The sequence below is a fragment of the Myotis daubentonii genome, chromosome 15, assembly GCF_963259705.1.
Source record: "Myotis daubentonii chromosome 15, mMyoDau2.1, whole genome shotgun sequence".
Classification (NCBI taxonomy): domain Eukaryota; kingdom Metazoa; phylum Chordata; class Mammalia; order Chiroptera; family Vespertilionidae; genus Myotis; species Myotis daubentonii.
In genome coordinates, this window is record NC_081854.1 from 39742744 (window position 1) to 39759405 (window position 16662).

Below are 16662 nucleotides of genomic sequence, written 5' to 3' on the forward strand. Positions count from 1 at the left end.
AATGGATTGGGATACAAACAGGTGAGGGTTCATGATGATGGTCTCACATAGTAGAGGTTAACCCCCAACTCCCCCCCCCACCCGCAATTTTTAGAGAGATTCCCTAATTGCTCATGGACAGCAGTGAGAACTTTCATGCCTTTCTTCCAGATTCAATGGCTGCCATCACTCAGACAGAAAGATCTGTGCGCCCCTGAAAACAGGTATACACTCCCCCAATTGAATGAGCATTGAGTTAATATGGGACTGTTGTAGAGCAGAGATTGGCTTGAATGCTAGAATATTAATTCATAATTTTACAGTGAAGAATAGATTTCTATTTTATGCTTGAAGAGCATGCATCTAAACAAGTGCAGCTAGGCAGTGTTAGAGTTCAAAGGTTATCAGACTGCAGTGGATCCATCCATCCAATACGCTCTCCCCTCCCCTGCACATATGGAGACATGGACCACATGTGCATTTTGGTCTCTCTTTTTAAAAAATAACATAATAGATACTAAGTATTTATTGAGTGCTCTAAGGGATCTGCATGTTTGTGTGTGACCCTTGCAGTTGCCATGAGTATCTCATTCCAGTCATATAGAGGAGACACTTAGGCTCAGAATTTTAGGGATTTGCCTGAGATGACACAGTTGGTGTCATGTACTGGACTCCAGGCCTGTTGGACTTCCAACCACAGGCTTCTTTTATTCATGAACCACTTTCTGACAGACAGATTCTTTCCTTGGCTCTGCTCGTATCCTCTGCAGGACCTTTTATTTATTTTATTATTATTATTTTTGGCTTGAGAGCAGCTATTCTTGGAGTAACTCTGGGCAACTCAGTTCTGATTGAACTGTCTCATCATATCAGGGTTTCTGAAGGACACTTCCTTCTCCTCCCTTTTCATTCACATTTTATACCGAACGATAAAAATACTGATGGGATGTTTAGTATCATGAGCATCATTTGCTATAAAAAGAAAACGTGCATTAGAGGGATGACATCACGTTCCTGTTGTGGGGGACAAGGCATTCAGCTCCAGTCTGTCTAACTCCAGAGGCCAGGGTCTCACCGCCAGGACCCCTGCCTCCCAGCGCTGAGAGGGATCACTGCTGCTCACATGCTAGACCGCGAGCTCCACGAGTGTACAGGGGACCTCGGCGCCCAGCATCACGTCGGTACACGGGAGGCATTGCATCAATGTGTACAAACCAAAGAACGAACTTAGTCCCACCACATAGCAGTCATTCATTTGAATGGATATACACTCAAACGCATATATTTTTAGAAAGACTGCATTCTTGCCTTGGATTTTTTTGTTTTGTTTTTTGTTTGTTTGTTTTATTTAACAAGAAATGAAAAGGAAATACTTTAATACAACATAACCAGAACAGTGTTTTTCCCATTTCTCTTATGCGGTTAAAATCTTAAATAAAATTTCTTTAGACCTTTAAAAAATCTTACCTTTTGAACCAAAAAAGAAGAAAAAAAAACTAAAGTAAATAGATAAGATTCATTCCTTAATAAAAGTCTGACATGAGGTGACTTTTAAAAATTAAAAACATTTCTCCTATTATAAATTTTTGTATAAAATTTTTAAGCTATGAAAGTTAAAATGGAAAGTCAGACCATTAATATTTGTTGTTTAAGAGCTCCCTGCAATTCAAGCTTCGTGCATTCCATCAGGGGAGACAGAAAATAAACAGAGAGAAAGGAACTAATGAAAATTTTGAAGAGTGATAATGCCAGGAACAAATAAATTAGAAACTGTGATGGGATGTATCTGGAACAGAACTTTATCTTAATGAATGAGGTGATTTTTTTTGGTGTCTATTTAAGGATGCGTCTTTTCACAGACCTAGTCTCTTAGTCTGTAGCTATTATTCCAGCAGCTTCTGGCTTTTTTACTTTTTTTCTCCAAATTTGCAAGCTTCCCTGTGATTTAGGAATCTCTGTCAGATTGTTCCTAGGCCTGGACTGCCCTCATCTATTCTGGGCGCTTTAAATCTGTGGACACAAGGTTTTCTTTCGCGGAACATTTCATAGATGGTGCGTCCAACTACTGTTTCACCTCGGCCCCTTTAACTGCGTGGACGGCTGATTACTCACATTGAGTCTCCTCCACTACTCTCGAAGCTATTTTACTGTGCCTCCTGATTTCTATCGTTTAGGACTTATTTTTGTGGGGGGTCAAGTGTTTCATTCACTTTATCTTCCAGGTGATAAAGTCAAGCATCAACAAAGACCATTCTTTCCTGCTGAGTTTTTCAGTCTGGAAAAAAAAAAAAAGTTTTCATCCCTCAAGGTCTTTTTGTTGCTTTACTAGAATTTCCTTCAAGCTCTTACTACGTTTCATTCCGAATGCCATCTGTCTCCTGGAGTAGCTTTATGTCGATAGGGAATGATTCTGGTTGCTTTGGTTTTTCTTCCATTTTATAGCTGCTGAATCTTCTTAAGTAGAGGTTGTTTTTCTCATCTGCTCGTTGAGTCACAGTCACTGGCTTCCTTAGATGGCTGATGCCCAGAGAAAATAGACGGGGCAGCCATCCACGTCAGTGAAACTGTGGACAGAGCACCCACCCAACTCAGGAGAGAGGAACTGGCCCACATTTCAGCTCACCCTCAGTAGGATTCAGGAAGCCCTCAAATTTCAGGTCATTCCCTTTTGGCAAAGAGGGGAAATGGGCACACTGATGTTTTCATGCTGACTTTCCCCCTGGGAGATTGAGAGATCTATGCCAGTCCAGATTTCCAAGTGGGAGGTGGGAATCCAAACAATTCAGGGTCTCTCCCCTGCCCCCCAGACGCTTGTAGGCCGACCCCCAGACTCTCTTCCAACCAGTCCCACCACACTTTCTCACCAGAAACCTCCAGGGTCCCCACTGCCTGTGGGCTGGACCAACACCTCCTTGTTTTGGGAGAGTCAGTGGGTTGCAATTAGAATTAGGAGTGAAGGGGAACTACAGGGACTTTGCAGCCATCTTCCCAGAGTTAAGTCCAAACAAAATGAACAGCTATATTCAGGTGCTCATAGCAGAGTTGGCCTTAGAAATACATAGCAACAGAGATCTGCATTGACCATGATGCTAATAAAGCCAATGAGCAAAAATATACATCCTTCCTATCACCTGACTGATGATTTGCCAACACCACGTAAGGGTGAGAACAGGAAGGTGGGGGAATCGAAGACAGATGTCTCCTGCTTTACATAAACCCTGAAAGACAATCATGTTTGGCATGTTTCTGGTTATAAAAATACTCATGTGACTCAGACTTCTGGGTAGCTTTGCCTATCAGAAAGTTAGCCTCAATTGTATTTTCCAATAAAATGCTTTGTTGAAGAGGAAATCTTTTAACAAAAGGTCTACTAGGAAAATAGAGGACCAAGGAATTAAAATTTGTATGAAGCACCTTTTAATCACTGTTTCTGGAAAGGATATGGAGTTAAGTGGAAGAACAATTAGAAGGAGTGACTCGTACAATTTCTTGTGGTTCTCATAACAAAACAAAACAAAACCAACAACAAAAACCACAACCAAAAAAAGATAAAACAAAACAAAAACCAATAAAACTCAGAAAGCGAAGCTAAGTCGTTTGATCTCACGAGCAGCAAAAGGATCTCACCATCTTTACTCCATGAAGGTACAGATAAGCAAGGCTTGCCTGAAAACTGCAGTGAATCAAAGGAGAAGCAGGGCTGAGACCCTGCAGACTTTTACCATTTTATGCAATTACAACAAGGAGGCAACGACAACAACAAAAAAGAGTTAGTGGAAAAGTACAATGGCAAGGCAGGCAGAAAAACCACATGGGGGAAGCAGCCGTGTTTCACAGAGGGTGTTTACTTGCCAACCACACCTGCTGCCCTGAGCTCTAACCTTGAAAACCTGATTAATATGGAAGCCATTTATTTCGATATTTAGATGTCTTCTTTTGTGCTTTCAGTACACCCTGTCTCATCTTAAGTGTCTTAGGACAAGACCTGCGAAATAGTCTAATTAAACTTTCTTATGGCTTCCCTTGGCTTTGAAGCAGGTTTTTCATGAAATATCTGAGACTGAAGTTTGTTCTTAAAGCTCTTCCGAGGAGATGAAGTAGACGCCCTCCTCCCTCTGACCACACACTTTATTTACATCTGGCCGGAGTCTCCACTGCAGAGACCTGAGTTACTTCCTGACTCTGCAGCCTCAGAAGAGATGAATGACCCCTATGGGTCATTGCCTCTAAATATACCAAAGCTACCGCTCAGAGCAAGTAAAAACCATCTTCAGGCTTTTAGAAAACTCTTCTCACAGAAAAAACAAGCCATGAACAGAACTCCTAACTTAATTTTACAATGAGTTTTGGATGGAAAGAGAAAGTGTAATGCAGCCCATAAATTATGGAAGAATATGCATAGGGCTGACTTGCTGCTCTTAGCCTTCCGCTGCCACCGTGATGTGTTAGCACGTTTTGTTGGTGTTGGCCCTGCACCATTACCCATTTGTAATAAACAGTCACTGTAACTGCACTCCGCCTTCGAACAGCGATTTTTCAGTCATTTTACAATAGGTTAAATGGTATAATTATTCAAAATATGGGCATGAGAGGTTCTATGCAATTTCAAGTTTATGTAATGATCTTAATTGAGATTCTTTTTTTCACATGGCTAAACTGCAATCCAACAAAAGCTTAAAAACGAGCAACAAAACTTTATACCTTTACATTTCCTTTGGTTAATTACATCTTAGATCTCTCTCTCTCTCTCTCTCTCTCTCTCTCTCTCTTAAAATATATTTTTTATTGATTTCAGAGAGGAAGGGAGAGGAAGAGAGAAACATCAATGATGAAAGAATCATTGATTGGCTGCCTCCCACATGCCCCGCACTGGGGACCGAGCCTGCAACCTGGGCATGTGCCCTTGACTGGAATTGAACCCGGGACCCTTCAGTCCACAGGCCGATGCTCCAGCCACTGAGCCAAACCAGCTAGGGCAAGAGAGATCTCTTTTTATATAACTTTTGAGTAAACTGTTCTCCTAAAGGAGCTGACTGAGGAATCATCAGCTTTGGCATTGGTGCTTGGTACATTCTGAACGTGCTGAACGAGGAATGACACCAGGCTGTCTGCCTATTCAGAAGGAGACCAGAGAGAATGGAACGGCCTCCCTCTGTCCTCCCGCCCCAGGTTCTACAAATGAGGATGCGCGGCGGGCACACTTTTTTCACTCCAATCATCATTAACGACCATTACCAGCAGGTATCAAGCAGGGAGAGCAATTCTGATGTAACAATATCAAATTGTGCTATGATGACAAGGAAACCATCTCTAACCCTCTATTCAGTGAACAGGCAACACTAGCAGAATTCACTCATCTTATTCTGATGAGTTCTGCAGACCCTTAGACTGGCCTGTCCAGTATCACTTTGCTGTGGCTGTGCCCTCTCTCACCCCTGAGGTCCTGAATCCACACCCCTGCCAATCTCCCTCCCCTCCCCTGCTCTCTCCCATCAATGCCTGTTCTTTAATAAATCCACTCACACAACAGTGTGAGTACCTGATCGTGGCTTTATTTTTTACTTAATCATGGTGCAGGTACATTTTAAAGCATGTTAGTAATTAAAGAAATAAACAATCACTTTCTCCTTTTTATTTTAGAGATTATTCTAGTGTTAACATACATAATTTGGGCTTTGTGACTACTTTCATCATTTGGCACTTTTGAGGTGTAAGTAGAGCTCTATGTTGTATGTTTGATGGCCAAATGAAGGCGACAGGGGTGTGTGAGCATGCTTGTCCCTCCCATCTGGAGTTACTTGTGATGATCTGTGACTCTGATAAACCCCAATGTCGACCTTATCATTTGCTCTATAATTAAAATCAGATGACATGTTTCGATGTCATGCGTGTTCTCTGGACTTGGGACATGACACTTCTGACCTATGCTCATGCGTCATAATGAGGAGAAATGGCCTTTTTCAGTTTCTAGGTCTGGGTAGTGCAGAATAATCCAGCTAACTCTGAAAAGGACCAACGCAGGATGAAGTCACATCATACCCTAAAGAAGTCTATGACATTTTAATTGTTAAAATATTCAAAAATCAATGTGATGAATATAAACTATGATTTTAGGTAGTTTCTTACAAGAATGAAATCACACTATGTATTGAAGATAGTCTATGACATTTTAAATATTAAAATATTTAAAAATCAACCTGCTCACTTAAAAATAAATGATTTTCAGTAGTTTTCTTACTTTGCTAGCTCTAAACTGTATGTCTCCTTTAAAGCTTGCTTTTAAAGTAACCAGTCCATTATCTTAAGAGGCATTTCACAATATACAGGGGGGGCAAAAGTAGGTTTACAGTTGTGAGTACACAAAACACAGTTTATTCTGATATTATTATTTATTATTGTATTATTTTCCATTTAAATAACTATAGACCTACTTTTGCCCACCCTGTTTTTACAAAGTCACAGTGTCCTTGGTATCTAAGTCACCTTTTCCCCTTGCCTCTAGGCATGGAGGCTGGTTTTTCATAAAGGATTTCTGACACATTGAAAATTGTTCTCTCAGCTCTTCAGTGAGACTGAGTAGATGCCCTTCCCTTGCTGACTGCACACTTTATTTACACTTGACCACACCTGCACTGCAGTGACCTGTGTGTGCTTCCTGGCTCGTAGCCTCAGTAAGAGAGCAATGACCACTGGTCATCACCTCTAACATATGAATGCTACCAATCAGAATGAGAAAAAGTAACCAGCTTGTACCTATAATAAATCATAAAACTATTCTAACATATCAAAGCATCTGGGTACAGAATTCAGAGCTTAATTTTACAGTGAATTATGAATATGAAAAGCAAACTTAATGTACTATATTATTCATGACAGGAGGACCTGCTTGGCTAAAGCCTTGATTTTTCCACCATAGCTCGCAACTTAATACATTATTATTGCCAAAGTTAGTGAGCCTTTAAAAATTTGAAGTGTAATAGGAACTTAGTACAATTTTATATTTTTTCTTAAAATTTAACTTCCTTTCTCAATATCTGCTTCTAATATTTGTTAACATTGACAGTAATCCAAAATTACCCCTTAGTTCCTCCTGGATTTAAGAAATGAATACTGGAGAAAGTGAGAGTGGGAAAGTATTTCCTTCATTTCTGGGTTTCCATCTGAAATTGCATATCCTTGTCTTTGGTTGACAATGGAGGCAAATGACAACTCCAAAGAAACAACTGGTTAATATTTATATTCTGCTCCCTTAAAAAATATTCAGAAATTATAAAATGATACAAGTATTTTAATGTATTCTAATCTGGAGGGTGATTTGGAACTCTTTTATCTGAAGCAACATAGGGTATATTATATTAAATTAAATACAGAACAACACTTTGTATAATGATCATCTGTATGCCCACAAACCATGAGCTCTGTGGGGGCAGATGCAATGTTTACCTTGCTGTGTGACCTTCTTGCATTACACAGTAGGGGATGACAAACTAGGAGTTAAACGAATCAGTGAGCCAAGTGGGCTTTCAAAAAGGGCAACCATAGTTGATAAGCAGGGTCAGTAGGAATGTGCCTTGCAGACCTCCAACTAGAGGAGAGTAGCTGACCAGGGGGCATGGCTGCAGGCTCTGAAACACTTTGTCATGCTTGGGCCAAGGCCATGCTTCCCACAGATTGTTCCCAGCCAATGGCTGGTCACAGCAGGGACTCTAAGGCAGGCCCCTTAGTGGAAAACATGGGACTCCTCTGATGGTTGACGGACTCCAGGGATCTCCAAAGGGTGTGCAATCTCTGTAAGACTGCACAGGAGTCCAGGATACTTCTGTCTAACTTTCCCTCCCGCCCCTTCATTTGGAGGCAGAATTGCATGACCATCGGATGGCAATGCTGGTCTTGGCCAACTCCCTCCCTATTTTCTTTCTCACAAGTGTTCCCTTAATAAAACCCTCACATGGTGAAGTTTGTCTTTTCACCTCCTTCTTGGAGGACCTGGACTAACATAATGAGAAACTTCAAGATTGAGCAACTCTCTGGAAAATTAATAGTTCCATTTTAGCATCTATTTTACTATAATTTAATATACTGCATTAAAATATAATAATGTACTACATAACATTTTATTGTAATGTCATATACCACACTAAATTTGACCATAAATTATTAGTCTATTTGGAATTACAAATGATTTGAACTCAGCATTAGTCCTCTGTCAAGATCCAAACCTTAGGTACACGTCAAATAAATTTTCTTATACTTTTAGGAGAATGAGTAGCAGTTCATTGCTGAATTTGGACTTTAATCTTATTTTTCAGCATGAGCAATATGCATTTGAATAATATGCTAATCTTGAATAAAAACACTAACATCTTTAATTCCATACTAATCTCCCCTATTTCTTTACAAAAAGGAAAATAAATATTTATATAATGAATGTTATTATTCTCCTTGGTTAATACAATCCCCCTCATAAAATGAAGATCAGTTTCTCAATAGTTTTATAATATATTTAATATATTTCTACTCACAAAAATATTTTAATCAGTAACGCAGGCATTAAATTTGAAGACGTTATTTCTTCAAAAATATGATTTTATCAACATTATGCATAATTGTTAGGATTTTCTACTTTGTATTTTACATTGTTACATAATGCCTCATCTCAGACCCTGCTACCCTGAGGAACACTTGAGCTGAAGATATGTTTTATTCAATTGATTTTTTTATTGCTATTGTTGAATTTATATAATTTACACTATGAAACGCATTTGGAATATTTCAGTTAAGCTTCCAACTATCCCAACAATACTTTGCACATATTTTTTATGTCCACTCTAGCACATTGGAAGAACACTGCAATCCATGATATTCCCCTAGTCTGGAGAGTAAGAGCACAATTGTGATACTCATTATGGTACTAGAAAGCCTATAAATATTTATAAACTTAACTATGAATCTTCTCCAAGGCCAATATTTTGATCATTCACCCATAGGCTTAATCAAACATTCTCAATATTGTGAGATTATGTACAGGGAATGTAAGGAATGATTAATCAAGGTACAAATCATGAAAAAGGTAAAAAAAAATTTAAGTACATTTACTATCTCGGGTGAAATAGTTAGGTAACCTGTTCTTTCTTACTATTTGATTTCTTGTTTTGTTTTTTGTTTTGTTAATTCTCACTGGAGGATATTTTCCCATTGATTTTCTGAGAGAGTGGAAGGGATGGAGAGAATAAGGAAGGAAGAGAGAGAGGGAGGGAGGGGGAGAGGGAGAGAGACACATCAATTGGTTGCCTCCTGAACACTCCAGACCGGGCCCGGGATCGGGATCAAACCTATAACTCAAGTAGGTGCTCTTGACCTGGAATCAAACCCAAGACCCTTCGTGTGCAGGCCAAGACTCTAACCACTTAGACACCCAGGCCAGGACTATTATTTGATATTTTTGAAATGTGAGAACAATACCTTGTTTCATTACGCCAGAGTGGCATTATAAGATTATGAAGGAGAATGCTTGCTCACCCTATAGGTTCCTACTCAGAATTACACACACCTCTGAGAAAGTACACTTGCTGCCTTATAGCTAAAATAAGGCCAGAGATTTTTGTGGGGGGAGGCGGGGGAATGGTGAATTTGCAGTGGGGTGTGTGTGTGTGTGTTTGGAATATGGCTCTTCTAATCCATGCCTATGCATCAGAATCAGAGGAAAGGTTGTTTCTTTTACTTACCTAAAATCCTGCCCAGTACAAGAGATCTGACTGCACTGAATTCTGTGCCTGATGACAGGTGGACTTGCCTCCTTGCATTCTCGTCAATCTACAAAATTGTTATATGAGATGCCAAAATCCACATGGATGCCATTTTGTTGAGAAGAGGACAGGAAGCAAAGGAAAAAAACAGCCCAAAAATGATAAAATAGGCAATGGTTAGTGTGGCCCCAAAGGTTAGCCATATATAAAATTGAATATTATTTTCTAAACTATTTCTATATTACCCTCAGATACCACTGCACCCCATCTCCCATCCCCTTAATCACTTAATTTCTCTCCACTATATGAGAAAGACAAAATTGAAAAGCCAACATTGTTGTTGTTTTTTTTACTTGAGTTATTCGGCTAAGAAATTTTCCTCTATGCTGAAACATTAGTGCTTTTCTTCCAAAGCTGGTAGAATCCTTCTACCTTCTCTGCTGTGACTCACATTACTTTTATATTTACTGATGTTGCAGTAATTAATTTCAGTGCTAGAATTGTGGCTGCGTTTAGACCCCTCCGAAGCGAACGGGTTTCATCGGATCAGCAACAGCCCCCCGAGTAGTGCACGATGATAAACTAGACAGTATTTCCCTCCTGAGCAATAAAACAAATGCTGGAAGTTTGTATATTTAAGTATAAAATATTAATAATATCTTGGACAGAATCTTATCCCCCTTAAAGCACTCTGACCACACATTTGACGGTAGGGGCTGTGCACCAGCAGCCCTGAAAGGATGACTTTGTTTACTGCAGCCATTATCACATGTCTGCTGCGGGTCCTTCATGCTGGCCAGTCCTAACTGTAACCCTGGCTTCTCTAGGGTTGATTACGTTACCTCTACAAAGACCACTCCTTCTTCTCTGTTAATCTGGACGTGGTGAAGTTGCCCATCAGCCATGTTTTTAAAATCAAAGGTAATGACATCTGGTTCTTGATATCTATTCAGCTTGTACCTGACCTGCAAACTTCCTAAAGTAGGGAGGGAAATTATATTTCCAGTTAAAATTGTATTTTAAAAATTACTTATAAAAATTCAGAGTTCATTTGCTGTTATTTAGTAATTTCTGGGGTAAATTCACAATATTTTATTTGGGTGTATCCTTTCATCATAATTCCTAGAAGTCAGTTTCTATGTGAAATCAAGACCAAGCCTGTAGCTAATAAGCATTGTTTTTCCTGCAAATTTTTAATTTTCCCCCCTAGATGTCAATATGGAATTAAGTAAATACAAATATCTGTACTAGCTTCTAACTAAAAAAAAAGACTTGGTATATTATAAAATACCAAACTATTGTGGAATATTGTAATAGCATTCTGTTTCTATCATCTCCACCCCTGAAATGTAATTGATTAATAAAATTATTAAGCAAATGTAGTTTTACTAAAGATGAGAAATATTTCGCCAAGTGGTCATGGTCTAAATTTTGGGATGAAATTAGAGTAAAATAAATGGTTTTAAGCCAAACTTACTATTTATAGTACTCAACTGCCTGTAACAATGTCAATTTACTGCACAGAATATCTTCCAATTTAACAAAGGAAATTTCCTAACATATAGATAAGCTTTAAGCTCAAAATGTATACAGTGAAGGCAAACATACCTATTAAACAATATTTTTACATTATTTTTACTTTGGCCTTCAGTGCCCATGGGCCATGTTTGATTTAATTGAAATGCTATATTCACGTTTGTAAATGTGTTTATTTTCCTCATGCAGAGAATGTATTTATGACATTTTTATCTTTAATCAGGATAAAGGGAAGAGAAAAAATAGCAGTAAGCAGTCTCTGTGACAAGATTTCTATAGGAGTCACATGTCCTAACCCACACGCCATTACCCTGCATCAAGGCACCAGCACTGTCCATGACTATTTTATTGCCTATAATCAGAAGCAACAGATTATTTTGTGGACATTTTCTTATACACAATACTAGTTTGTCAGCATTCCTCCAAAATTTTGTATTTTGATTTGAAGGAAATATTTGTTATGTGCAGAGCGACATCTTATTTCAAAATCAACCACAACACTGATGCTGATATTCATATGGAATAGCAAAGAGCTTCTAGCAATAATAAAATATAATAAATATTTTATATAATAAATTATAATTCATAGTGGCTATGTATACTTATCAAAATTATAAGGAGATAAAGGCATCTTAATTCCTTTCAATAATCCTTTTAGATTGAATTTATGGGACAGTAGTAAAAATACAAAATTGAATACAAAAGACAGGCACATTTTTTCTTCCTGTTTGTAGTCTGAGAAGCAAGAACACGAGAATGATTATTACTGATGTAATGCTCTAACTCAATTTTCTCTCTCTCATCTAAAAAGCACTCACCATTTTTGGCAATGATGACTGAAAGATACTCTTTATGAAAGGAGCTCATATAGAGCAGTGAGCTGGGTGTCCGTGTTGTTCGGAAGCTAAATTTGATCATTTCTCGGCGCAGCTTTAGATCACCATGAAATGAAGCAGCGTGGGAGCTGGAATTTTTACTTAAGGGATAATTTTCTTGAAAATGGTAAACCATGGATGAGCCGGATCCAAAATATGCAGCAATCTCTGAAATGATATATACATCTCATATTGAAAATTAGGACCAAGGATCTTGTTTCAGTGATATTAACTGATATTTTTAATCAAAAATAACAAATTAAATAAATATAAGAAATACCCTCGAACCAGAATTAAATAACACTATAGATTAACAGAGCTTTCACAATGGTCACTGAAATGGCTTTATGCTAAAATTATATGTAATTAATCCACTAGTTAATCTCATCATTGAAAGCTTAATGCTCCCCCCCCCCAAGTATAAACATAAACCAGGCTTCTTGACTTTCATCTCCCTTCCCATCCATTTTATTATGTAACTTTTAAGCCCATCTATCATTTTATAGCCAGAATACATTAGCCCTCCTATATAGGGAGAAAGGAAGACTGAGGCATTCTATGACCTTCCAGGATCAGCAGGCAGAATGTTCCTTTCTGTCTAAAGACTTTCTCCTACTCACTGTGCACTCAAAAGTCTACCATAATAGGAGAAATGGGCATTTGTGTAGCAGAGATGCACATAGGAACTACCCAGCCTTGTTTAAATCATTGTGCCCAGGCAGAGTATTTTATTCCCGTGAGAATAATATCTCAGATTCACACACACACATGCACACGCACTCCCACACCAAATACACACGCATAAAATGAAGAAGACAGTGAGAAAGACAGTGAGTGCCGCATCCAGAACCTGTTCCTATCCATTACTATGCAGGCCCAGTTGTTGGATCCGAGTCGTGGATGATGCGTATTGTTAATATAGCAACGTTTCCACTCCGCGGAACTTCAGGAGGTCTTTCGTTTATTACTTTTATTATCTATTATATACTTTTTTATATTCAGTATAATATGTGGATACAGAATTCCTGATTGCACTTAACAATATGAAACAGAAATCATTTTGATTCAGGAAATGAAGACATGTTCTGGTGAGCAAGCAGTCTTATTTCTAACTTTAAATGTGAAAAGTCTCCTAAAATGGCAGCAGCGGTGTGAGATTTATGACCACAGGTGGACTTCAAAATAATAACTCATTCCTGAGAAAAAGGAGATAACGTGCAGAGTGCGTTTTTGACAACTTTTCATTAAATAATCCCCAATGCTTTCGTAGTAAATTGGAGGTGGCTTCAATTTGGAGCCTGTTGTTGTTAGTCTCCTTTCAGAAAAGGTCCACTAAGCCAGAAACATTTAAATAAAGCAACTGAATTGAACTGGACAACAGTTTTCTATGAGAAACTATGAAAGTATAACGAACGTTTGTATATTCAGAGACGCCTGTCCAAAACACTTAATACTACCTCAGTTCTTTTTCCTTCCATGATGTAGACCAGTGAACAAGACAAGCTGAAAAACATTTCACTATTTTACTTCACAACCAGATACTTGACACATTATAGAGCAAAATGCCCATATTTTGTTACACAACAATATGTAAGGAAAAATGTATTTATATTCTTAGAGAAATATCTGTTTGGAAAAAGCAAAAAACAAAACAAAAAAAACCAACAACGTGTCCTAGATTTTCATGCATTGTTGACTATCTTCATAAAAAATAACAATTACCCTGGCCTGTTTTCTCAGTGGTTAGAGCTTTGGCTCAGGGACCGAAAGGGTCACAGGTTCGATTCCTGATCAAGGGCATGTACCTCGGCTGAAAGTTCCCTGGGCCTGGTAAGGGTTAATGTGGAAGGCAACCAACTGATGTGTCCCTCTCATGTTGATGTCTCTCCTTTCCTCCCTCTTTCCCTCTCTCCCCTCCCACTCTCTCTAGAAATCAATGGAAAAAAATATCCTAGGGTGAGGATTAGAAATATAAAATAAAAATAACAATAATACCCTTAATAATTTTATAATAGAGAACTGTCCCAAGGGACAGGTTGTTGACAACCATAATAACAGCACTAATATTAGATAGAAAAAAAATCAGATTGAGCACTTAACACTTTAAGACATCATCAATAAACACTTTTTAAGAATTAAGGCAATCCTAAGAAATAAAGTGTGGGGAGCAAAAAAAAATATTTTGCAAAAATAACAAAACAAAAAAAAAGAAATGGATTTTGTTTATATGTTTCAAATAGCAACACAGACAATAACAGACGTTTATTCATATTGGATACGTTTTCCTCTTAGGTACCCATGTCATCCTTACCATCTGAGCAGAAAGGCCCTGAATATGCAGAGAAGGTGCAGTCACAAGAGAATCCACTGGGCTTCTCTCTGCAATTCCCTCCGTTGCGACACAGCTTCCCGTAGCTGCTGCAATGCCCCCGACAGCCGGGCTCCACGCCGGGAGTCACTCTGGCCCTGTCCTCCAGGTCCAGGGCCTGCCCGTTCAGCTGCAGGGCCCGGAGGCATCCCAGAAAGCCCCTCTGCCTGGTGGCCGTTCCACCTGAAAGGGAGATATTGCAGATGGAAACACGGTCCTAGATGTCTTATTCAGGATTTAAAGGCCAAGCAAAACTGAGGCCTCCCAGAGAACTGCAGAAATTTGAAGAGCAAAAATATAATTTTGGAAGTACAATTTGAGACAAAACATTAAAAGACTTGAAAAAGACAAAACATTAATTCAATTTTTTCTAAAAGATGAATTTGTTACATTTTTTTTCTAAAAAGTATTTATTAAACTCTAAATTGAGGAGGTTTTTAAAAAATTAGTTCTTATGTAGAAAGTAATATATTTTTGCAATTTTAAATAAGAACATATTTGTGGGTAAGTGTGGTTTGTCCTCATATTGAAAACTGATCCTGATGCTGGTACAGTTGTAACTTAGTGGGAATTATAATGAAACCTTGAGTCCTCCTAACTTGACCACATTGATGTGGTCTGTTAGTTGGAGGTGTTTTTTTTGGTTGAATTTTTTCAAAATGTTGGTCCAGCATTCATTGTCTTAAGCTTGGAAAGACTCAACAAAATTGTGAGAGGACTGATGAAGAAACACAGTGGTATAACATCCTATATAATAATATGCAATATTAGGCTAATATGCAAATTGTCCCCTCAACCAGGAGTTTGACCAGGGGGTGGGGCTGGCCAGCCAACTGCCCGAGGACCCTCCCCCTGGCCAGCCCCGCCCCTGATTGCCCTCCCCAACAGATCAGGGGCGGCACAGGCCGGCCAACCTCCCGCATCCCCTCCCACCCGTGGACAGATTCGTGCACCAGGCCTCTAGTTAATTAAAAATATACAACAATATGCACTTATCAAGTCACCTTTGGAGAAATTTAAAATGTTTGGATAGGATCAGACCCTGTTATTCTACACAGAGCTTCTCAAACTTTAGAGACTATGCGAATACATGTAAAGGCTTTATTGAACACACAGATTCAGGAGCTCACCCTAAGAAATACTGATTCTGTGAGCCAGAAACAGGGCAGTTAATACATGTTCAACAATCCTCAGAGGTGAAGCTTCCTCAGACAAACACTTGTCCTCCACATTTAAAGCACTACCTAATAAGAACGTAAGCTCTAGGGGGACTTTCACATAAATCTGCGTCCAGAAATATCATTAATGAAAGCTCAGAACTTGGAGTGGCATAATAATGCCCTAATCTGAATTATTCGGGTGATTCTACCAAGAGGAACTTAGATGGTCACAGAACCTTTAAAAAGAAGCTTCGTCTTTGAACAGATGGTGCTGCCTCACCCAGGACCTCATACCTGCTCTGCACCTACCTGTGTACATGTGCACTGCCTCCCCTCCTGGTTCACGTAGCTTAAAGCCTCCTTATTCTCAGAGATTTCAGGGTTTTTTGTATGTCATAAACAAAAGTTGGCCAGAAGGACGCTAAATAAATATTTCTCACCATCTACCAGGCTTTATATTTTACCAATTTATGCCGTATATTGTCAGTGTCCCTTCATTAGAGAGAGTATTCAATAAGGGTTGCAGAACAGTGCCCGGACCATAACAGCTGTGCAATAGCCATTGGTAATAACTAATTCATTAGCAATTGACATTAATAATAACTACTAATACTCGATTTATTATTACTAATTAATTAATACAATTTTAAATTAAACCAGATTATACCTCAGGACTGGGACACTGGGGCCTCTTGTTTCAAAGTTTGAAGAGAAGAACCCTTTTGTTGCACAGGGATGTTTGGGTCCCAGACTATGACTAAGGATAAAACTCAATGACTAGAGAATAAATTCATTCTTTAATCTTGGATAATGAAATACCATGAAGTGGAAACCAAAAGAACTCTTGAGAATTCTGGACTCATGCACTAATGCTCTCTATAATTCAGATTCATAGACATAATGGTCTCTAGTCAAACTACTGCATTTAAATTTTACTGTATTCAAATGGCTTCAGTTGACATAATTTGTGCTTCTTCAATGAAAATACAGATGTCTTC

At 38.7% G+C, this 16662-nt stretch overlaps 1 protein-coding gene across 1 annotated transcript in view; it reads right to left on the bottom strand.

Annotated features, from left to right (window-relative positions):
• Positions 1-16662, bottom strand: part of CNTNAP4 (contactin associated protein family member 4) — a 246084-nt gene that overhangs the window by 5783 nt on the left and 223639 nt on the right. The window contains exons 18-21 of the mRNA XM_059667397.1: positions 14448-14687; positions 12080-12304; positions 10568-10701; positions 9705-9792 (exon numbers count right to left, since the gene is read on the bottom strand). Coding sequence (XP_059523380.1) covers positions 9705-9792; positions 10568-10701; positions 12080-12304; positions 14448-14687 — 687 coding nt within the window. The remainder of the gene's footprint in view (positions 1-9704; positions 9793-10567; positions 10702-12079; positions 12305-14447; positions 14688-16662) is intronic.